General features: G+C 39.1%; 1 protein-coding gene and 1 pseudogene across 2 annotated transcripts in view; both read left to right on the top strand.

The window, feature by feature from the left end:
• KPNA1 (karyopherin subunit alpha 1) overlaps positions 1 to 24,789 on the top strand; it is an 82,562-nt gene that overhangs the window by 14,279 nt on the left and 43,494 nt on the right. Inside the window, exons 2-5 of one of the 2 annotated variants that reach the window (XM_036351851.1) lie at positions 6,379 to 6,512; positions 15,602 to 15,709; positions 18,856 to 18,955; positions 21,643 to 21,737. In XM_036351851.1, the coding sequence (XP_036207744.1) occupies positions 6,384 to 6,512; positions 15,602 to 15,709; positions 18,856 to 18,955; positions 21,643 to 21,737 (432 nt within the window). In that variant the 5' untranslated portion in view covers positions 6,379 to 6,383. Of the gene's footprint in view, positions 1 to 6,378; positions 6,513 to 14,281; positions 14,330 to 15,601; positions 15,710 to 18,855; positions 18,956 to 21,642; positions 21,738 to 24,789 lie in introns of those variants that run through there. The other variant, XM_036351852.1, reaches the window with a different exon arrangement.
• On the top strand, positions 9,870 to 14,155 carry LOC118677083 (annotated as a pseudogene).

Here is a 24,789-nt window from a genome sequence, read left to right as displayed (position 1 = left end):
TGGCAACTGAAGAAGGAGAAATAGACAATTCAACAGTAATGGTTGGAGAAAAAAACAGTAGCAATGGTTGTGAGACTTCAGTGCTCAACTTTCAAAAATGGTCAAAACAACTACGGAAAAACAGTATAAACCAACTAGACCCAGCAGACATCTATATATACAGCAACAGCAGAATATACAGTGGTGTGCAAAAATAGGTTTACAGTTGTAATACAAATAAAGAATGCAATCATTAATAAATAATACAAGAGTAAACTCAGTTTCCTGTACTCACAACTATAAACCTACTTTTGCCTATCCTGTATATTAAGAGCACATGGGACATTTTCCACAATAGACCGTATGCTAGGCTGCAAAACAAACCCTAATACATTTTAAAAGATGAAAATAATACAAAGGATGCCCTCTGATTACAATGTAAAGAAATTAGAAATCAACAAGAAAGAGATTTGGGGAAATCACAAGTATGTGAAAATTAAAGAACATACTTCTGAATGAACAGTGGGTCAAAGAAATAAAAAGGGAAAACCAGAAAATACTTTGAGATAAATGAAAATAAAGTTACCACGTAAAAAAAATTATGGGATGCAGCTAAAGCAGTGCTTAGAGAGAGACTTCTAGCAATAAATGCCTGTATTAAGAAAGAAGAAACTCCCTGGCTATTGTGGCTTGATTGGAGCATCATCCATATATCAAGAGGTGGTGGGTTCGATTCCCGGTCAGGGCGTATACCCAGGTTGTGGTTCCATCCCTGGTCAGGGGGGCGTGTACGGGAGGCAACTGATCTATGTTTCTCTTTCACATCAGTGTTTCTTTTTCTCCTTCTCTCTCTCCCTTTCTCCTTTTCCCCCTCTTTCTAAAATCAAAAAAAATTAAAATAAAGATCTTGAATTAATAACCTAACCTTCCACCTTAAGTCACTAGAAAAGGTAGAGCAAAGTAAATCTAGCAGAAGGAAGGATATAATAAAGATTGGAGTAGAAATTAATGAACTAGATACAATTAAAAGCAATAGAGAAAATTAAGGAAACCAAAAACTGGTACTTTGAAAAGAAAATTGGCAAACCTTTAAAGCTAAATTGACAGAAAAAAAGAAAGACAACTCAGACTACTAGAATCAGAAACGAAAGAGGGGGAAACATTAATACTGACCTTACAAAAGTTTAAAGGATTATAAAGGAATACTTTGAATAAATGTATACCAATGAATAACTTAGGTAAAATAGACAGTTTTTTAGGAAGACAAAAAGTACTGAAATTGACTTGGGGAATAGACAATTTGAATGGACCTATAACAGATAAAGAGATTGAATTATAAAATTACCTGTAAGATGCCCAGGTTCATATGATTTTACTGCTGAATTCTACCAAACATTTTAAGAAGGAGACTATTTCTTCACAAACTCTTACCAAAAATTGAGAGAACACTTCCCAACTTATGATGCTAGTAGTATCCTAATTGCAAAGGTGTCACACAAAAAAACTGCAAACCAATATATCTCTTATGAATAGAAACATAAAATGCAAACTAAATTAAACAGCATATGAAAAGATTTATACATCATGAGCAAGTGGTATTTATCCTAGAAATGCAAGATTGGTGTAAAGTTTACAAACCACTAATGTAATATATCAGTAAAATAAAAAAGCCACATTATCATTGCAATAGATGCAGAAATGATAAAATCTCTCAAAAACTAGGAATAGAAGGGAGCTTTCTCATCATAATAAAGGACATCTATGAAAAATCCAAAGGTAACATCATACTTAGTGGTCAAAGACATTGATACCCCTAAGATTAGGATTAAGACAAGATTGTCTGCTATCTCCACTTCTAGTTGACATTGTGTTGGAAATTCTAAACCTGGTAATTATGGAAGAAAAAGAAAAGGCATAAAAATTGGAAAGAAGCAAAATTATCTCTGGTAGATGAGCTTGTATGTGGAAAATCCTAAGGAATCCATTAAAAAATTATTAGAATTAATTAGCAAGTTGCACAAGGTTGCAGGACACAAAATTAATACTGTACAAAAATTAATTGTATTTCTAGTTATGAACAATTCAAAAGTGAAAATTAAGAGAACAGTTCCATTTACAATAGCACCAAAATGATTAAAATACCTAGAAATAAATTTAACGAGAAGTGTGAAACACTCTGAAAACTACAAAACATTGTTGAAAGAAGTTAAAGATGATCTAAGTAAACAGAAAACATCCCATATTTGTAGATTGGTATATTTAACATTGTTGAAGTGACAATACTCCCCAAATTGATTTACAGATGCAGTGCAGTCCATATTAGATTCCTAGCTGATTTCTTCATAGAAATTGACAAATGGATTTGAAAATTCATGTGGAATTGTAAATTATCCAGAAAAGCCAACGCAATCTTAAAAAGAATAAAATAAGAGGACTTACACTTCATGATTTAAAAATTCATTACAAAAATGTTAATCAAGACTGATATTGGCACAAGAATACACATGCAGGCCAATGAAATAGAATTAAGAATTGAGAAATAAAACCATGTATCTGCAGTCAACTGATTTTCAACAAGTATGCCAAGACTATTCAATAGAGAATAGTCTTTTCAACAAATGATGCTAGAACAACTGGGTAGCCATATGCAAAAGAATGAAATTGGGTTCTTACCTTATACTATATACAAAATAACTCAAAATGGATGACAGACCTAAATGTAAGCTAAAACGCTTAGAAGGAAACTTAGGGTTAAGAATCTCTAATTATTATACTAAAAGTATGACCAACAAAAGAAAAAATAGATTAATTTACACTTTATCAAAATTAAGAACTTTTGTGCTTCAAAGGACACACCATCAAGAAAGTGAAAAGACAACTGATAGAATGGAAGAAAATATTTTAAAATCATAATATCTGATAAAGGACTTCTATCTAGAATATATAAATAACTTACAACTCTGATAAAAAGACAACCTAATTTTAAAATGGGCAAAGAATTTTAAAATGGAGGTTATACAATTGGAAAATAAACATGTGAAATGACATATAGGGAGTTGAGAGGAAAAAAAAGTTGATAGCAGGTGTTAGCGAGGATGTAGAGAAATGGTCAACCATTATATACTGCTGGTGGCAATGTAAAATGGTGCAGCCACTTTGGAAAACTAGTTAGGCAGTTCCTCAAATGATTAAACAGAGTTACTATATGACCCAGCAATTCCATTCTTAGGTATATACCTAAGAAGGATGAAAACATGCCTATGCCAAAACTTGTTCACAAATAATTATAGAAATATTATTCATAATAGTAAAAAAGTAGAACCATATAAATATAATGGGGTATATCCATTCAGTGTGATATAATACAGGCACAAAAAGAAATAAAGTACTAATGTATGCTACAATATGGATGAATCTTGAAAATATGCTCAGTGAAAGGAGCCAGCCATAAAAGATCACACATATGATTCATATGAGATGTCCAGAATATAAATGATTACTAATGGTACAAGGTTTCTTTTTAGGTGATGAAAATTATTTAAAGACTAGAGGCCCGGTGCACAAAACTTGTGCACTTATGGGGGGGGGGCGGTCCCTTAGCCTTGCCTGCGCCCTCTAGCAATCCGGGAGCCCTGGGAGGATGTCCGACTGATGGCTTAGTGGGCCAAAGCCATCAGTCGGACATTCTTAGCATTGCCACAGAGGCGGGAGAAGGCTCCCACCAGCTGCGAGCCCGGCTTCTGGCTGAGCGGTGCTCCTCCTATGGGAGCACACTGACCACCAGGGGGCAGCTCCTATGTTGAGTGTCTGCCCCCTGGTGGTCAGCATGCATCATAGTGACCGGTCATTCCACCATTTGGTCATTTACATATTAGCCTTTTATTATGTAGGATACGCTGTAGATGAGGCCCCCTAGAACCATAAGAAATGCAAAAAATTCACTGTTAACTCATTCCTGAATTGCCCCCATTAAAATCAAGTTGCCCCCCCCCCCCCCCCGAGTGGGGCGTGTGCTGCACCTTGGGAACCACTGGGCTTGACACTTTTCCTCTCTGGACTTCATTTCTGAATACATATGCATATACCATGGGAATTGTAATCTCTTCTCCGTCTACCTCACTGGGTTGTCATGAGGAGGTTCTGAGCTAATAAACCTAGAAATGTTTCATCAAGTAAGTGATGTCTAAACAGGAAGGGATTGTTATTTTTAAGCCCATGGGTACCCTCCTGGGTAGCAGGTGCTGATTAGGGTAGGAGGGCATGATTGTTTCCTGGGACTGTAGCTATGGAAGCTTTGCAGAAGGTTCTGCAGGCCTCGGAGGGGCAGGCTCTGGCCAGCAGCCCTGTAGCAGTGGTCGTCCCTGGAGGTGCTGGCGGGGGGCAGGGTGTTAGGGGGGCGCTAGGGGGTCGGTAAGGCCAAAGGGGAAGTAACTGTCAAACCTTCCTGCTTGGCACCATTCTTTAAATTGTATGTGGCTGTTTCGCAGCTGTACCTGCTCAGGGCAGGGCTCTAATCTCCTGGAGCCAGATGGGGGCCAGGCGAGGGCGGAGCCAGGTGGGCTAAGAGGGCGTGTTTAGCCGTGCCCCCAGCGAGGTTCAGTGTGCTTCCTCTGTGGAGATGCAGAGATGGCGCTGCTGCTGTGCCGGGGGGGAGCGGGGGGGGGGGGGGGGTTTGACCCTGTGGGGCCGCTCAGGCCTGCCTCCACCTGGGTCTGGAGTTGTAGGGAGGAGAGGTGTGCCCGGTCCCAGCAGAGGGTGGTGGGCCGTGGGCCCCAGGTGCCTCGGGGGCACTGATGGGTGGTCGCTGGCTTGCTATTGTTGTGGGTGCCCCTGGCGGGGATGGCGGGGGAAGAGATCAAGAGTCAGAGGTGTGGGCTGCAGCTACCCCTGAGGCTGGGTCTTCTCCCTGTTCGGTCAGCCTCCCTGTCCCCCCAGGGGTGCAGGGGGATTGGAAGACCTCCCCGTGGCCGCTTCCTCTTCCTCCTTTGCAGTCTGGGCTCCTGTCAGGCGCTCTCCTCAGACCCCTGGGAACTTGGCTCTAGCGGCCTGCCCTCTGCTATGCGCACATCAGTATGCAAATTGGTCATTACAGTGACACTGTAATGGCAATTAGCATATTACCTCTTTATATGTATAGATTAACTGTACATACATAGCTATATGTATAATGGTTGCATATAGAAGTGAATATGCTAAAAACCATTGAATTGTATCTATATATATAAAAGCCTAAGTGACCATTATGACTAGAACGACCAGACGCTATGACACTCACTGACCACCAGAGGGCAGACATTCAACACAGGAGCTGCCTGCTGGTGGTCAGTGCACTCCCAGAGCCAACCTTCCCCGGTTGGCCAACCTCCCATGTTCCCTCCCCTTGCCGGCAGGCCCTGGGCTGGGATGGGGAACCGGGGTTGTGTTGCAGCAGACGTGGACCCTTTCCCAGGGGGGCCGAGGGCTGGCTCCCTCCTCAGGGCCGGCAGCCAACCTTTTGTGTCCTGTTTGTCCACCTGGCCGGCAGGCCCCAATTGGCCTGCCATACGCCTGCCACGTTGGTGGCACGGCAGGGAGGGATAGAGGAGCGGGGAGGCAGGGAACTGTGTGGTGGCGGGGCACCTACGAAGTCAGTGTCTGGTGCCTGTTCCTTCTGCACCTGGCCTGGTGACTGTCACCTCCTCTCCCAACCTTGATGGAGCCTTCAGGCCCCAATTGGCCCAGCCCCAATTGACTTGGCCCTGATCAGCCCTGATCGCCAGCCAGGCCTAGGGGACCTCCCTCCCCCCACCTGTGCATGAATTTCGTGCACTGGGCCTCTAGTCCTATACAGTGGGGCCTTGACTTATGAGTGTCCCGACTAACGAGTTTTTCGAGATATGAGCCGTCTCTCGGCCGATATTTTGCTTTGAGTTGCGAGCTAAAATTCGGGTTACGAGCCAGCTTCAGATACCCCACCGCTAGTTGGCGCAGCGAACGTCACAGTGAACGCCACAACATCAGCCCAGCATTCAATTCATTGTAATGGTGAAAATTGATTTGACATACGAGTAATTTGAGTTACGAGCTCTGTCACGGAACAAATTAAACTCGTAAGTCAAGGCCCCACTGTATAATAAAAGGCTAATATGCAAATCAACTGAATGGCAGAATGACTGGTTGCTATGACGTGCACTGACCACCAGGGGCAGATGCTCAATGCAGGAGGGGCGCATTGCTCAGCCAGAAGCCAGGCTCTCGGCTGCAGTGTTGGCAGGGAGCGGACCTAAGCTGGCAGTCGTACACCAGGCCTCTAGTACTTTAATAAAGGTGTTACATTTCTGGTATCCGTATGGGGTGAACCTGGGTAGAGCTCTTTACAGTAAACTAAGCTCATCTATTCCTTTCCTCTCATTTTTGTAGAAATCATGACTACCCCAGGAAAAGAGAACTTTCGCCTGAAAAGTTATAAAAATAAGTCGCTGAATCCTGATGAGATGCGCAGGAGGAGGGAAGAAGAAGGACTGCAGCTTCGTAAACAGAAAAGAGAAGAGCAGGTAAGTCCTTTACTATATTAGTTATTCCTTTTAAAGAACATTTTAAGACTGAACCCACTTTCCTTTAATTTTAACAATGTTTTTATATATCTATATGTATGTGTGTATATATATGTATGTGTATATATATTCCACAGACACACTATAAAATCAACATGTTTTGGGGGTGAGGGAAGAAGTGAAATACAAGAATGAAGAAATCTCTCCTGTTCCCATTTCCCCCACTATAACCGCTGTTTAATACTTTGACCTATTTGTTTATAGTGTATTTTATTTTTCTAAAGTTGCAACTTAAGATTTCATGTGCATTTGTTAATGAATTCTCAAGTGGCCAAGAAAACATTGCTTTTCATTTTAAACTTTATTTGAAACTTTTTAAATATGTACAGAAGTAAAGGACAAATACCTTCATAAACCCATTCTCTGGGTTCAGTAATTGTCAACAATTTGCCTTATTTTGTGTCTTATTTGCCTCTACATTTTTTTATTATGTAATATTTTAAAGCAAAACCTCAGGGAATATGTTTTTTCACCCTTGGATTGATTCTGTATTATTCAGGAACATGTGTAGGTAATTATTAATTTATTTTTAAATTTTGAGTTAATTTTGTTTTTGAAAATATAGGGTATCCCCAAAACATGTATACATACTTTAATAGCTGATAGCTCAATTGATGTTTCTTTTCAGCCAGATTAAGCTTGGAACAAAGGAAATTCATTCTAAAATGCTACTGGAAGTTTGAAGATGCAGTTGAAGTACAAGTACTGCCTTTATAATTATATATACGTTAACAGCTGATAACTCACTTAATTTTCACCCCTTTTCAGGTTTAACTGATTCGAAATAATGGGTGAAGCCAGACTAAACTTTGAACAAAGAAAATTTATCCACTAGACTTTTTTTTTACAGGGATACATAAAAGATAAAGTTTACATTACAAAACCAGCAGCAGTTGATGAGTTGAGGGCATACAAATACCAAAGGAAATGATTCTTGATGTTTGCGATTCCATTGCTTCACGCTATCAGCAGTGCCTGGATCAGAACGGTCATCAATTTTAAAACAGGCACTGACAAATGACTCATTTCTGTAGATTCTTTTAAATTTTGAAAATGAATTGTATGTTAATAAACACTGACTTTGTAATCATTCAAAGTATGTATATTTTTGGGGGGATATCCTATATTTCCCAAAAGGTGTAAAGAGAATAAGTTAGGGTCAGCCAAATCCTCTGTTCTTGTTGACTACTTGAAGTATTTCTTCCACTCTTAACTGTTCAATGTGGTTTATACTGTTACATTTCTAGGTAATATGTGTATGTTACTATATATGTTTATTTATCAATTTAAAATATTTATTGATCTGTTGTATGAGGTGAAGATTTAAGCTCTTATACCACTCTTTCCTTTATATCAATTCTCCTAGTATAATTATATCACAATATCTAAGCATTTCTGTCCTTTTGCTCCAGTCAGTATTGTTTATCCTGTAGGCTTGCTGTATAGCTGTAGTATTACTAGTATGACTTCCCTTTGTTGAGAATTTCTCATCTCTTTTCTTGTGATGTAAATGGTATTCTTTTTAAATTCCTCTTGCCCTGCCTAGGTGGCTCAGTTGGTTGGAGTGTCATCCCAGAGTACACCAAAAAGGTTGCAGATTCAGTTCTTGGTCAGTCCACATACTTAGGCTTCAATTCCCAGTCTGGGCATGTATCAGAGGCAACCGATCGATGTTTCTCTCACAGCCGCGTTTCTCTCTCTCTTCCGCTCTCAAATCAGTAAACATATCCTCAGGTGAGGATATAAAAAAAAAAATTCCACTTGTTATCAGCAATTGTATGCTTCATGACCTATAGTAATTAAAGATCACTAACAACATCCTGCCATACCATATTAAAGACACTGCCTGTGGATATAAATTTTGCAGTTCCAGTAGATGTACTTTTAGTGATTAAGTGATTTTGCAGTCATGTAAATGTGTTTTTTTTTTTTTAATATATTTTATTGATTTTTCACAGAGAGGAAGGGAGAGAGATAGAGAGCTAGAAACATCGATGAGAGAGGAACATCGATCAGCTGCCTCCTGCACATCTCTCACTGGGGGATGTGCCCGCATCCCAGGTACATGCCCTTGACCGGAATCGAACCTGGGACCTTTCATTCTGCAAGCCGACGCTCTATCCACTGAGCCAAACTGGTTTCGGCAGTCATGTAAATGTTTTTAAATGATTATAAAATTAAATCAAAATGAGGAAAGAAATCTTTAAAAATAAGTGAAAGTAATTCAATATCCCTTTAGGTCATGCTTGTTGCTAAATCATACAGAGAAAAATTATTTTAATACATTTAAAATATGGCAGTGTGATTAGTTGTCTATATTGGGATATAAAAGACAAAAAAGAAGTATAAACAAATATTCAATACTTTTAGTAATTATAGTATTCATAGTTAACAGTCATAGGATTGATAATTATGGATACAGCAAATAAGTATTTGTTAATTTAGGAACCTGGATTTTTTAGATTAAGAGAATATGGATATAGAAAATCAAAGAAGTTACATAAATTTGAATTGGTAGTATCAGTAGGTATTTATGATATATTTTTAAACACACATCTCTAGAAATAGTGAAATACCTTGAAGTAGTGAGCACCCTCAGCATCCTAAGATTGTGGTCATTAGAATTTTCTCTCATAGGAGCAAGGCTCCTTAGAAAAATAGCTGATTCTTGATTATAGGTAGGAAATGTTCAAGGTGAACCTTTAACATTTTTTTCATACCATAAAGCAAAGAAGTAATCTAAGACCACTGAAACTGTGTTGTGTTGAAAAGACTCAGGAGGTGGCTTGAACAGGCTTCCATTAGCCAAAAGTAGGATATTTTGAGTATCAGGAAGAGTACTATGAGGATTTCCATTTCTTGCCAAAGTGGAGTAGCAGAGCCCAGATTTATTCTCCTCCCTGAAAAACAACAACAAGAACCCTATATAATAAAGGGGTAATATGCAAATTGACCCTAACACTGAATGACCGGGAACGACTGGTTGCTATGATGCACACTAACCACCAGGGGGCAGATGCTCAACGCAGGAGTTGCCCCCTGGTGGTCATTGCACTCCCACAGGGGGAGCGCCACTTAGCCATAAGCTAGGCTGACGGCTGCGAGCACAGCAGCGGTGGTGAGAGCCTCTCCTGCTGCCTCAGCAGTGTTAAGGATGTCCAACTGCGCCTTAGGCCTGCTCCCCACCAGGAGAGCAGTTGGATATCCCCTGAGGGCTCCTGGGCTGCCAGAGGGATGTCTGACTGCCAGCTTGGGCCCGATCCCCCCGGGGAGCGGGCCTAAGCTAGCAGGTGGACATCCCCTGAGGGCTCCTGGACTGTGAGAGGGCGCAGGGCGGGCTGAGGGACCCCCTCTTCCCCCCAAGTGCACGAATTTTCATGCACTGGGCCTCTAGTAAACAGATAAAATACATTAAACAGTAGTTCAAGATTCCAGACATCAAGCAATGAAGGAAGTGATCTCAAGAGGTGGGAAACAAATGCAGTGAGCCCTGTGATAGCCTCAGCTTACTACCAGAGTTTTCAAGTTGCATCACAGGGGGAAACTGGTATGAGGTAAGCTTCCGAGTTGAGAAGACAGACCTGAGTCTAGGGAGACCAAGGCTAATAAAAGTTCATAGGATGGAATACCAGAAAAGAGAGACCTGTACAGATGGAGAGAAGCCTGGAGCTCTTCAAAAGGTTTCCTTGAATGTTCAGCAGAGTCTGGTCAGTACATGTGTTTGAGGAAACTACCCAACACTAGAGAAAATATCATCCAAAATTGGAGGGAATAGTGTCTGGCACTTAATTAACACAGGGCTCAGAATAGTGCTTATTCTCCTAGCCAGACTGGAAAAACTCAGAATTCATGGGGCATTATGTAGGGATTCAGGAGAGTCTTGCCTCAGTAGTGGAGATTAATTAGCCATATACTTAGCAGTTCTGTTCCAGACCTACCTAACACATCATAAAAGCAAGATCCAAGAGGATCAAACTATTTCCATATAACTTAGCTGCATATCAGAACAATGGCTAAGGATTATAGGTATACAAAAATATCCAGTATTCAACAAAATCAAATTGACTATGTCTGGCATACAAAGATTACCAGGTATACAAAGAAGCCGGAGAGCATGAGCATTAATGAAAAGAACAAGCGATTGAAACTGACCCAGAACTGACCCAGATTTAGGATTAGCAGATAATGATATTAAAGCATTATTGTAATTATAGTCCATATATTCAAAAATTCAATAGAGACATGGAAGGTATACAGAAGACTCAAATGAGATGACAATTACTAGTACAATGTCTGAAACGAAAAATACACAGGATCAATGTCAAATGAGAAGTTACAGGAGAAAATATTAGTTAACTTCAACGGATATGAATAGAAACTATACAAAGTTAAGAAGAGGTAAAAGAACACGTGTACACATGCATGGAAGAGAAGACTTCAATAAGCTATAAGACAACTTTTTAAGGAACTGGTGGACAATTGGAGGTACCTGAAGGAGAGGAGAGAGGGTGGAAGAGGAAAAAACTATTGAAAGAAATAGCTAAAAACTCCATAATTATTGAAAACTATAAATCCACTGATCAAGAAACTCACTGAATCCTAGTCACAAAAACATAATGAAAAGTACACCATGATACATTATAACTAAGCTACTCAAAACCAGTTGTGAAAAGTTCTAAAAAACACCCAGAGAGGTGACGGGCTTCTGGTCCAGGTAGGTCCAGGTCGGGGCAAAATGGCACTGGCCGCAGTGTTGCCGGCTCTAACTCGGGTGAGGAGCTTGAGGGTTCTGGGGCCCCAGTCGGGTCACCGTGGACGCTGAGCCTCATCCTCTGCAGTCTTCAGCCTGCAAGCGGTGTCCAGCTGCTGACGGCCGGGGCAAGGGCAGGCCAAGGAGAGGTCGACGGCCTCAGGGCACCCCAGTCTCTGTTGTCTTTCCTGATACCTGGCAGGATTGCACGCCGCATCGTATGGCCTCTCTTCCTTTTCCTTATGCTTGCTCTGTCAAGGCAGCACCTCGTGTCTCCTTTTCTACAGAGATGACAGCCCCGTCAGATTCCCAGAAGGATATGATTGAAATCCCTCTGCCTCCGTGGCAGGAGCGAACTGATGAGCCCATAGAGACCAAAAGAGCCCGCCTGCTGTATGAGAGCCGGAAAGGGGGGATGCTGGAGAACTGCATCCTGCTCAGCCTCTTTGATAAAGAATATCTGCATCAAATGACAGAGAAACAGCTGAACCTGTACGATCTCCTGATTAACGAGCCCAGTAATGACTGGGATATTTACCACTGGGCTACAGAAGCAAAACCGGCGCCAGAAATATTTGAAAACGAAATCCTGGCGCTGTTGAGAGACTTCGCTAAAAACAAAAAACAAGGGGCAGCGGCTGCGCACCCCGCACCTCGAGTACCTCTTCGAAAAGCCCCGGTGAGGGGTGAGCTCGCCCACGTGCCTCACTGCTGCTGCCGGGCTGGCGCCCCTGCCCCTTTCCCTTCCCCTCATCTCACCGCACCTGCCCTGGCCGGGGAGGGCCACCTCTCCAGGACATGAAATGTTCAGGTCTCACGCTAGCACTGCTTGTTCAGTACTAGGCCTCACGCGCGGTTTAGAAGCGTGACACACATGGAATTGCCTTTAAAACGGCGACTCGCCTGCAACCACCAATGCTGAGTTTACTTTCACTGGTGTTTCTGAAGTCAGGTGTTTAAAAAGAAGCAGATTTTGTGTTATTACATAAATGTGTATCCATTTTACCTACAGAAAACAGTGAATAAAGAAAAATAGTAATAGTTTTTGTGATTACTCCTACTTAAAAATTACATATGCCTAATAACTGGTTTGAAAATTAGCTAATTAATTAAATATATTTTTTTAAAAGAAGAAAAAAAAAAGCCCTAGCTGGTTTGGCTCAGTGGATAGCGTGTCGGCCTTTGGACCGAAGGGTCCCGGGTTCAATTCTGGTCAAGGGCTTATGGCCAAGGGCCGACTCAGTCCCAAGTAGGGGGCGTGCACGAGGCACCTGATTGACAATTCTCATTATTGATGTTTCAATCTCTCTCTCTCCCTTTCCCTTCCTCTCTGAAATCAATAAAAATATATTTTTTTAAAAAAACACCCAGAGAAAACAGACATGTTACATATACAGAGGAACAAAGATAAAGGTGATGTCAAATTTCTCAATGGCAACATCTGGTACAAGCCAGAAGACACTGGAAAAACTTCTCTACAGTACTCAAAGAAAGAAACTTTATTTTGAATTTTGTACCTGGCAAAAATATTTTTCAAAACAGTGGTGAAGTAAAGATGTGCTCAGGCATACAAGAACTGGAAGAATTCATCACCACCAGACCTGCACTACAAGCAATATTAAAGGATGTCTTTTAGACAGAAGTAAAATAATACCCTGGATTACTTGGATACAAATCCCATTAGCAAATAATTTCATTTATATATTTCAGAGTATCTCTAAAAGGTAAAGACTTTTAAACTTAAACCAGAGTAGTATTATCATACCTTAAAAAGTTAAGTTACTTAATATCAAAGCATCTACTCAATATCCATGAGTTTTTCACTTCAGATTTTAGCAACCTTTGATGGTCATTGCCTAGATCCATTACTTGATCATTAAATGACCATTCTATCATTTCTTCTGCTTTTATTAGCTGGTAGATCACTCTAAAGAAGAGCTTTTCCTCAAATTTTTTTTGTTGTTTTTTTGTATTTTTGTTTGTTTTCCTTAATTACTAATCATATAGGAAAGAGAAACACTTGAGTCTCTCCTTGTTTTCAAAATGGAAATTTGGTTCCTTAGCATCTTCCAAAGGGACCAGTAGAATGAGTGTTTTTAATGTTATTAGGAACTTAAGGTGTTTAACATAATATTTCAATTTATTACAGCTATAACTCTATGCTGTCTTTAAAAAAAAACTTTTTGTCTATATAGTTGGCATATAATAAAGTGTATAGTTTGATGTTTTGATATATTCTGTGAAACCATTACTGTAATTAAGATAGTAAACCTATTGCCTGGCTGGTGTGGCTCAGTATTTGAGTATCAACCCATGAACCAAGAGATTGCTGGTTCTTTTCCATGTCAGGGAACATGTCCAGGTTGTGGGCTTAATCACCAGTAGGGGGTGTGCAGGAGGCAGCCAATCAATGTTTTTATATCTCTATCCCTCCCTTCCTCTCTCTAAAAATTAATAAAAACATATTTAAAAAGAAAATTTTCTGCTACACCTTTGTAGTACCCTTTCCTGTCTCCAAGCAATTTATAATCTGTGTCTGTCACCACTGATTAGTTTACATAAATGGAATCATAAAATATGTATTTATATTTTTGTCTGCCTTCTTTAGTCAGCTTAATAATTTTGAGGTTTACTTATGCTAGTTATGTATCAGTAGTTCATTTTGTTATATTGTTTAGTATTCTGTTGCATGGATAAACCACAGTTGGTTTATCCATTCACTTGTTGATGGTAATTTGAAGCGTTTCTGGGTTTTGGTGATTGCAAATAAAGCTGCTGTGAACATTTATAGCTAGCTCTTACAGATACATATTTTCCTTTTTCTGGGATAAATATCTAGGTCTAGGAGCAAAATGGCTGGATTGTTTAGTCGTCGTATAGTTAAGAAGCTGTCAACTGATAGCCACAATGGGTTGTACTGTTTGACCTACCTGTCAGTAACGTATGGAGTTTCATTTCCTTGTCAACGTTTGGTATGGTCAGTCATTTTCATTTTAACTATTCTAAGGTGTGTGTAATAGTATCTCATTATGATTTTAATTTGCATTTTTCTAATGACTAAAGTTGACTATCTTTCACGGGCTTACATGCCATCTATATATCTATTTTAATGAAGTCTGTTTAAATATATTCCTTGTCCCACAGGAATATTTTTATGTTTTGTACATATTTTCTCAGCCTTTTTCTCTTTTATTTTGGATTGCTTCTATTGCAGTGTCCATAAATCCACTAATCTTTTTTCTATGGTATTTAATCTGTAAATCTACCCAGCATACTTTTCATCTGAAAAATTTTTCATCTCTAGGTATTTGATTTGCCTTTTGTGTGTGTGTTTTCCAATCTCTCCTTCTCATGTTTATATTTTACTCTACTTTTTGAATATTGTGGATATATTCATAAAAACTATTTTAATGTCTTTGTCCAGTTTTCCATCTTTATCATTTCTAGGTGATTTTGATTGATTTGATTGATTTTTCTCTTCCTCATTGGTAGTCTTCTACTTCTTTTGCATGGTTGGTAGTTATTAATTGAATGCCAAGCATTGTGACTTTGATCTCATTTGGTGTTGGAGTTTTTAATATACTTTTTAGTAAGTATAATTTTGTTCCCCATAATGTATATAATTGTGACATTGTCATTGGATGTAGTTAATCAACTTGGAAGCAGTTTGCAAAAAAGTTTCATCAGGCTGGACCAGAACAGCCTTTAATTTAGGGCTAATTTAGCATCACAACTAAATCAATACTGTTCTGAGTCTTCTACTCAATGCCCCATATATTAGGGTTTTTTTTCTATTCCAGCCGGTCAAAGCATAAACTATCTCTTGATCTCTGTGACCTCTGAAATTGTTCTGCATGCTCCTTGAAAGTGGTTCATTTTCCAACTTTGGATCTTTTCCTCACACACCTGCAGTGATCAATATTAAGCTAAAGAGTCAGTGAATACTTTCTGCAGGTTTTTGGAGTTCTGTGTTGATCTCTCAGGAAATGGCCAAGCATACCCCTGCTCCATTTTCCAACCTTACCTTTTTTATAGGTCATGCAGTGTGAGACCTCTCAGTAAGTTTTACTCATCAAGTGATAGTTACTTGCAGTATATTATAAGACTGGAGAGTTCTGAAATAGTTCATCAGGAAACGTTGAAGGTGGCACAGACTTTCGAATTTTTAAAATAATTTTCAAAATCTCCATCCTTATTACCTTTTAAGTGGGGTGACTAGTGTTTGGCTGTTAAACTCCCTTGTGTTAAAATTACTTTAGTAACATCTTTTATTTTTCAGTTATTCAAGCGAAGAAATGTTGCTACAGCAGAAGAAGAAACAGAAGAGGAAGTTATGTCAGATGGAGGCTTCCATGAAGCTCAGATTAATAATATGGAAATGGCACCAGTAAGTAAGATAATAAAAGAAACTCTTTTTAGTGTTTCTCTGATGAAAATATGAGGTTTAAGATATTTTTGTTTTTAAAAAAAGGTTACATGTCTACAAAAAGTACTTGAAATTTGATTTTTAAAAAGAAGCCATATACTTAATCTCATGATTTACTAAATATTTAGTATATTTTAACTAACATGCAGATAAACAGGATTAGCTAAATTATGAAGATTAATCCAGCTATTAAAATGTACAAAGATAATTATAATAAAATTATTCCTTAAAAGTTGAATATAAAGGATATGTTAATGGAAATCCCAATTTGTTATTCATTTCAGTTACAAAATTGGATATGTTTATATGGTTTTAAAAATTGGTTCCATATCACAACTATTGGAATTTTTTTTCATTGTTTTATTGCTTAAAGTATTACAAAGGGTATTACATATGTCTCCTTTTTTTTCCCGCCCTTGACAATCCCCTGGCCTCCCCTACCCCCCAGTGTCTTATGTCCACTGGTTATGTTTATATGCATGCATACAAGTCCTTCGATTGATCTCTTAACACCCCCCCCCACCCCCCAACCCTCCCCAGCCTTCCAGCTGTAGTTTGACAGTCTGTTCGAGGCTGCTCTGCCTCTGTATCTATTTTTGTTCATAAGTTTATAATGGTCTTTATTATCCATAAATGAGTGAGTGGAATTTTTATTATAACCTATTTTATAACTGTCTTGAGGTTACCAAAACAGATAAAAATTATGCTTTATATGGATCACACCTGTCTACATTTTCAGTTTATTATGATAAATTTAATACTGTTTTATTAGAACATATATATCTGGTTTTCAAAAAGAAGAAAAATCTCTCTTTTACCTTAGTCACCCATTGTCTTAGTGATAGCCACTGTTACTAGATTATTCTTCTTTTGAGAAAATAAGTTACTCCCACCCTTTTTTTTATGGTGGCATATTATACACAGTATTATAGATTTTTCCTTTTTTCCACTTCATATATCTCTAGTTTTTATGGACCGATTTTCTTTGGAATTAGAGCAGTTTAAAATCTTTCTGGAGTTGATATAGACATTGTAGACAATACTGTCATTTTCTGGTGAATTCTTCTAGGCCCTTCAGAAAGTCAAGCTGTTATCTTTTTTTTAAGTGGATGTTAAATGAATGTGAAGTATTTTGTGGACTGTATTAGTGTTCTGCAGATGAAACAGAACCTGTAGGAGAGAGAGAGGAGTAATGATTTATTGATTGATTAATTGATTTTAAGGAATTGGTTCATGCTGCTGTTAGAGCTGATAAGTCCAAAATCCATACGGCAAGTCAGTAGGCTGGAAATTCAGTTAAGAGTTGTAGTTTTAAGGCAGTTGTAGTTTTAAGGCTGAATTCCTTCTTTAGGACATCTCAGTTTTTGCTCAACTGATTGAATGAGGCCCACTCACATTTTGGAGGGTAATCTGATTTCTTCAAGTGTACTGATTTAAAATGTTAAATCACATCTAAAAAATATTTTTACAGCAACATTTAGATTGATGTTTGTCCAAACAGCTGGATACCATAACCTAATTAGTTGACACACAAAATTAACCCTTCTAGTTCACTCTTTGTCAGTTTGACATCTATATACAACTCCTTAAACCATACTGAGTCTCAGATAAAGACAAGAACAAAGTCAGACCTTCACATAACATGACATAACTAACCTGCATGTAACTTAAAATGCACTAACCTTTTTCCTGGAATAGGATGCAAAGTTCTTGAGTGTTATTCATGTCTCATCCTGATATCCTGTAACTTAAATACTATGGTGTAAAATTAATAATACTTAAATACTATGAATGTAAAATCAGTACATTTTGTTATTTGATAAGGGGTTTCGAGAGGGAAGAAAAAGATATATAGGTACAGATATATAAATTCATAGTAGAATTATATATAAGTACCCTTTGTTTATTCAGGAATCGGTCTTGTAAGTTTCAAAGTACAGTTCCTTTTCTGACTCTTAAAACTCTTTTTAAAAAATATTTTTATTGATTTCAGAGAAGGGAAAGGGAGAGAGAGAGAAACATCAGTGATGAGAGAGAATCATTGATCAGCTGCCTGCTACATGCTCCCTACTGGAGGTTGAACCTGAAACCCAGGCATGTGCCCTTACTGGGAATCAAATCATGACCTCCTGGTTCATACGTCAATGCTCAACCATTGAGCCACACCTGCCGGGCACTTTTCTGGGTCTTAAAAGCAGAATGCTTCATTCGCCCCATGGGGATTTTTAAGTGTTAGATATTGCTTACCAACCGTCTAGTGTTTTTAACTCAGTGCAGTTTTCTTCAGAGTTCATCTCGTTGACTCTAACCCTTCATGAAATGATAAGAACTTTTAGTTCATTGACAAATGATTCCGAGAAGAGAGTTAACTACTAATACTGGGGATCAGTTATAGTGGAATGTGGAAAAATTCTAATAAAGCAAGAAAATAGTTAGAAGCTGAAAAGTTTTAATAAAGCAAGAAAATAGAAAATTTAAATAAATTTAAGAGCCAGCTGTTGAATTTAGCAGTGGCTAGAATCTGTGTTTTATATTGTATGATTCTACTCATTCAATAAATATTTGTTGAGCATCTACTGTATGCCAGCTTCAGTGATAGAGTGGTAAGATAGGCAGGGTCTTTGGCTTTCCAGGAGCTTACAGTGTACTAAGGAAACCTGGGCAGTAAACAAATAACTAAGAAAAATATATATCTGATAGTGAAAAGGGATGCACCCAGGATTAATATAGAGGGATAGGATAGAGATGGAGTGGATCCTTTAGATTTGGAGGTCATGCAAAGCCTTCTTTTAGAATTTAACATTTAATCTGAGTTACAAGGAATAGGTAACTCTTTGATGAGCAATGAGAGGAAGAATAAAAAACATCTTGTCTTAGTATTTGCTAAGATTACTACTTTCTCACTGTTGTGAGCTTTTTAATGATAGAGATTGGTTTCATCACATTATTAATCATCTCATTTCTACATGTAAAGATTGCCCTCCCTTTGTGTAACTTCTAGATAAATATGATTAACTTAATAACATGGCTGCAATGTATACTATCTCCGTTTATCTTTGAATTAAAGTTAAAATTTCCTTATGTTTGTTTTTTGTTTGTGATCCCAGGGTGGTGTTATTACTTCTGACATGATTGAAATGATATTTTCCAATAGCCCAGAGCAGCAACTTTCAGCAACGCAGAAGTTCAGAAAACTGCTTTCAAAAGGTGAGTTCTGAATATCCTATATAATAAAAACCCAGCAACTGAACGGCGGGACAACCAGAACAGCGGCTCGACCAGTCGCTGTGATGTGCACTGACCACCAGGGGGCAATCAGTGCAGGCAGGAGCTGCCCCCTGGTGGTCAGTGCGCTCCCACAGCGGGAGCAGCTGCTCAGCAGGTGGGTCCATAGCCGCTCAGCTGACTGGGTTGAGCAGCGCTCCCACAGCAGGCTTGATCCCTGCAGGCCACGCGCGCGCCCCCCCCCCCCCCCCACCACCACCAGTGCACGAATCCCGTGCACCGGGCCACTAGTGTTACATATAATGTTTATTTACAAAATATTACTTTTCCATAACCTATTGACTTGCTTTGGAGTTTGTCTATCAACAGAATAAAAGGATGCATACAGAAATATGTATAACTATGATCCATAGCTAACTTTTGGATTTCCTTATTTATTTGTGTGATCTTATCAGGACCAGAAAGCAGCATTATTTTTATTTCTGAGCTATCTTATAAAAGACCTTAAATTGGTAAGAATAGTAGTCAATATTTTATGTTAATTCATATTGAGAAACTCCACTCTTTTTTAAGAAAAACTTCAAAAATATCACTGAAAAAGCAATGATTTTTGGTTTTAATGTTAGTAGTTTATCACTGATATTAAGTATGGAGTTATTGGTGGACAGGTTAACTACCTTTTGAATAATTAGGGTAGAATGGAATATAATATTTTTTGTCATCTGGACAAGTAAAAAGAACTCTGTAACTCAGAATCATATTTGGCTCCCAGTAGTAAGTTATGTTTATTTAGAATTATTAATGAGAAGTTGACATACTCCTTGAGGTTAACTGGAATAAAAACATATTACCATAACAAAAAAATTGTTTTTTGCATGACAACTTATTAAATATTTGAAGGCCATTATCATGTACACCTTCCCCCTCCCCTCTAAAAATGTCTTATTTCTTTTCAGCAAGCTGAACCTAAAGGGTTTCTCACATAATATGGCTTTTTAAGGCCTTTCACCACTCTATTACTTTCCTGCATGTATTGTAGTTTGCCAGCCTCCTCTCTTAGAATGTGATAACTGAAATACAGTACTGCTGATGTGTTAGTATTCTCAATGGTGAGAGATTGACTTCCTCAAACTATACATTATAATAATGTATTCTAAGATGTTAATCAATTATTTCAGTAGTCATGGCACAGTAATGTTTCATTGTATTTGCAGCATTCTAAACTCCCTTGTACTTTTCTTCGTGGATTGTTTTAAAGTGTTGTCTGTGAAGTCATGTGGATTGTTTTAATTTTTTAAAAAACTCAGTTGCTGAGTTTTGCTTTACCCCTATTGCTTATATTGCCAACTTTGGCTTAATGTTTTTTCTATATGTTGTTTTTGTAATCTAGCATACTAACTACTTAGTCTTTATTATAATATCAAATTTATTTGTTGTGTTTGAATGCTTGGTAAAAATGTCAAACCAGGGGAAAAACATGCCATTAGACCTCTCTCCAAATTATCATTGAACCATTAGTTACCTCTTTCAGTAAAGCCATTGACTTGGCTAAGAATTCGTAGTAGTACTGTAGTCCAGCTGCCATTTTTCTTGCATTGCTACATAAATCTCATAAAAAATTTTGTCAAATCTCTTGCTGAAATTATTATGCTGATTGTTTAGGACATTACTTATTTATTCATCCAACAAGGTTCTACTGACTTCATTTATAAACTACTCTGTTGTTATAAATGAAAATGAGATTAATTTGGCAATCATCCTTGGTGCATTCTTGCTCTGATTTCTGTTTAACAACTTAACAGCTGCAAAATTAAGTCCTGCAAGCATGCTCAGAATGTCCAAATCCCATTTCTTTCCATTTTCAAACTGATGACCTGTGCCAGGAAGCAAGATCTCAGATGCTCCCCTGATCCAGTTTCTTAAGACAGCTTATCTATCTATCTATCTATCTATCTATCTATCTATCTATCATCTATCTATCTATCTATCTATCTATCTATCTATCTATCTATCTATCTATCTATCTAAAAGGCTAATATGCAAAGTGTCCCCTCAGGAGTCCAACTGGGAGAATGGGAGTTCAATCGCTCACTATGAAGTGTGCTGACCACCGGGGGCGGTGTGGAATGAAGGAAGGCCCCGGCTAGCAGCTGGTGAAGGGAGACCCCAATTGGCCCTGATTGCCAGCCAGGCCCCGGCTAGCAGCTGGTGAAGGGAGACCCCAATTGGCCCTGATTGCCAGCCAGGCCTAGGGACCCTACCCATACACGAATTTCTTGCACTGGGCCTCTAGTGTTAAATGAAAAAGACGAATAATAAACCCATATACAGAAAAAGGACTAGAAGGAAGTATACTAAAATAATAACTGGTTATCTTTGAATGGTTTTTCCTCTATTTTCTAAAATACTAGAGGTAGTAATTTTAATTTTTAAGAATTCTGCCTATCATTTTCATGTTAAGGCTTACTTTATTGTGAAATCTTTCAAGCTGCTGTAGTCTCAAAGTGACCAAAGTCAATTTTACATTGTTTTTCTTTTTGAGATTTCCAGCATGAAAGAGACGCTAAAATGGAGGGAGGGATATTATGAAGTAATTTTGACTTATAAAGTCTTTGCATTGAAATCAAAGAATTATTTTTCTTCTTTCCTTTTATTTTATGGGGATACAGAACCTAATCCTCCTATTGATGAAGTCATCAGCACACCAGGAGTAGTGGCCAGGTTTGTGGAGTTCCTCAAACGAAAAGAGAATTGTACACTGCAGGTACGAGCCTTTACATTTCTTGCCTCATATCTTCTCTTTGCAAATTTACATTTTATTACTTATTTTAATCTATATGAAGGGTTAGTTTTTTATAATGAAGTTTCCAACAACCACATTGCACGTTTCTTTGATAGTTTTTTTTTACATCCAGGCCCTTGGTTTTACTCTTTAGAATTTTTGTCTTTTTTTTTTTTTTTTTTTTTTTTTTGTCATGTAAAAAATTATTTTATGATTGTGGATAATACTTATCCAATAGGAAATTGTTTGCCATAGAGGAGCCATTATAGGATCTAAGTGTGGGCTACGTAAAATTTGGTTTTGAAGGATTTTTAGATTATACTTGTTAGCTTTCTCACTAATCCCCAAATCTGGTCCTAATTAGTCCTCCCCCCTACTTCCAAAGAACTGACAAGGAGATAGCCTGGTTAGGAATCTATCTGCTTTGTCCTGTGTTAATTTTGTCTATCAATACTGTGTTATCTAAGAATTCTAAGAAGAAATTCTACAAATTCTGGGTTGGATAATTTTCACAGTAAAAGGAACTACTGTCAACTGACACGTCCTAGGAGTTAATTTAGAAAATTTAAAATACTATTTAGTAGGAGTTAATTTAGAAAATTTAAAATACTATTTTGTGAGTGACATCAGAGCAATGGCGGCATGAGAGAGCCCCTTGTCCTTTTCCCTTGAAATTTCAGCAAGTTGACCAACTATAGTTCAACAAAGAAATCCCTGCTCAACATAGACACATGCTGGAGAGACCTGCACATTGAAACATCTAAATGTTAACAACTGGGAATAAATGGGAGACGAGAAGGGAGGAAAGTGCAGATGGCCCTTAGACAGCCTTGCACTGGGGAGCTCACGGTTCGGCTGGCCAGGAGAAGGGAGAAAGCCTGTGGTAGCAGGCTCTTCCTTCAGCTGGAGAAACAGAGAGCTTTGCGGGGTGGGGAGCCAACCCAGCAGGCCTAGCAGCAAAGGAATGAATAGTGTGTGAATCAACAGATGCTTGACAGGGTTCTGCCATGCAGGGAAGCCCGGGTCCCAGGGTGCCTGCGGCCCACCGGAGGAGGGAAGCCTGGGTCCCAGGTGCGGGGGCCGAGGCAGAGATGGTTAGGGGCAATCAGGCTGGCAGGGGAGCAGCTAGGGGCGATCAGGCTGGCAGGGGAGCAATTAGGGGTGGTCAGACAGGCAGGCAGAGGTGGTTAGGGGTGATCAGGCAGGCAAGCAGAGGGGTTAGGGGCAACCAGGCAGGTGGGCAGGTGAGCAGTTAGGAGCCAGCGGTCCCGGATTGCGAGAGGGATGTCTGATTACCTGTTGCGAGATTGGGCCTAAACTGGCGCTTGGACATCCCCCAAGGGTCCCAGATTGGAGAGGGTGCAGGCCGGGCTGAGGGACACATGCACCGGGCCTCAGTATGTGATATAAATGACAAGAGATTTCAAGATTGCAGTTCTGAAAATACTCAACAAGATGCAAGAAAATACAGACAGGCAATTCAGTGCACTCAGAAAACAAATGAATGAATAAAACAAGTACTTTACCCAAGAGATTGGAACTTTAAAAAAGAACCAATCAGAAATCCTGGAAATGAAGCATGCTGTTAAGGACATGAAGAGTGAACTACTGCCCCATCTGGTTTGGCTCAGTGGATAGAATGTCAGCCTGCTGACTGAAGAGTCCCAGGTTTGATTCCAGTAAAGGGCAAATAGCTTGGTTGCAGGCACAATCCCCAGCCCCAGTTGGGGCACATGCAGGAGGCAACCAGTGTCTCCCTCACATAGATGTTTTTCTATCTCTGTCTTTGCCTCTCCTTCCACTCTCTCTGAAAATTAATGGAAAAATATCTTCAAATGAGGATAAAAAATAAAAAAAGAGTGAACTACAGAGCATAGAAAACAGAGCCAACCAGATGGAGTAAAGAATTAGTGATATCGAAGATAGGAATCTAGAAATGACGAAGAGGGGAGAAGAGAGAGATCTGAGCATAAAGAAAAATGAAAGCTCTGACTCCATCAGAAAAAGCAATATTAGAATTACTAGAGGCCTGGTGCATGAAATTTGTGCACAGGTAGGATCCCTAGGTCTGCCCGGCGATCAGGGCCAATCAGGTTCCCCGCCTCCCCACCTCCTCCTTCCCGTGCTCCCTCAGTACCCAGCTGCCACCGCTGGTCGCCCACCATGTTCCGCGCCACCCCCTGTTGGTCAGCATATGTCATAACGAGCAATTGAACCCCTGGTCGAACTCCCGCATTCCGGAGAAGGAGGAGAGGGAGCATGGAATGGAAAGTCTATTTAAACAAATAGTGGATGAGAACTTCCCAAACCTATGGGGAAGAACTTAGATGTTGAATCCAAGAAGCAAACAGAGCACTTACTTACCTCAGTCCAAAGAGGCTCTCTCCAAAGCACTTGGTATTCAAGTTATCAAAAATTACTGACACATCATTAAAATGTTCATACTACCCAAGGCAATCTACAGACTCAATGCAATCCCTATTAAAATACCAATGAAATATTTCACAGAGCTAGAACAAATACTCCAAATATTTATATGGAATCAAAAAAAGACCCCGAATAGCTGCAGCAATTTTGAGAAAGAAAAACAAAGTTGGAGGAGTCACAATACCAGATTTCAAGTTATACTACAAAGCCTCCGTAATCAAAACAGCCTGTTACTGGCACAAGAACAGGCGTATAGATCAATGGAACAGATCAGAGAACCTAGAAATCGACCCAAGCCATTATGCTCAATTAATATTTGACAAAAGAGGCAAGAGCATACAATGGAGTCAAGAGAGTCTCTTCAAGAAATGGTGTTGGGGGTTAGAGATCAACCGAAGGGCTTGTATGCATGCATATAAGCATAACCAATGGACATAAGACACTGAGGGGTAGGGGAGGCCAGGGGATTGTCAAGGGTGGGGGAAAAAAGGAGACATGTAATGCTCTTTGTAATACTTTAAGCAATAAAACAATTAAAGAAAGAAATGGTGTTGGGAAAATTGGACAGATACATACCAAAAAAATGAAACTAGACCACCAACTTACA

Source organism: Myotis myotis, unplaced genomic scaffold, assembly GCF_014108235.1.
Source record: "Myotis myotis isolate mMyoMyo1 unplaced genomic scaffold, mMyoMyo1.p scaffold_m19_p_2, whole genome shotgun sequence".
NCBI classification, from domain to species: domain Eukaryota; kingdom Metazoa; phylum Chordata; class Mammalia; order Chiroptera; family Vespertilionidae; genus Myotis; species Myotis myotis.
The sequence above is the reverse complement of the archived record's forward strand: the minus strand, read 5'-3'. Positions and strand labels throughout refer to the sequence as shown.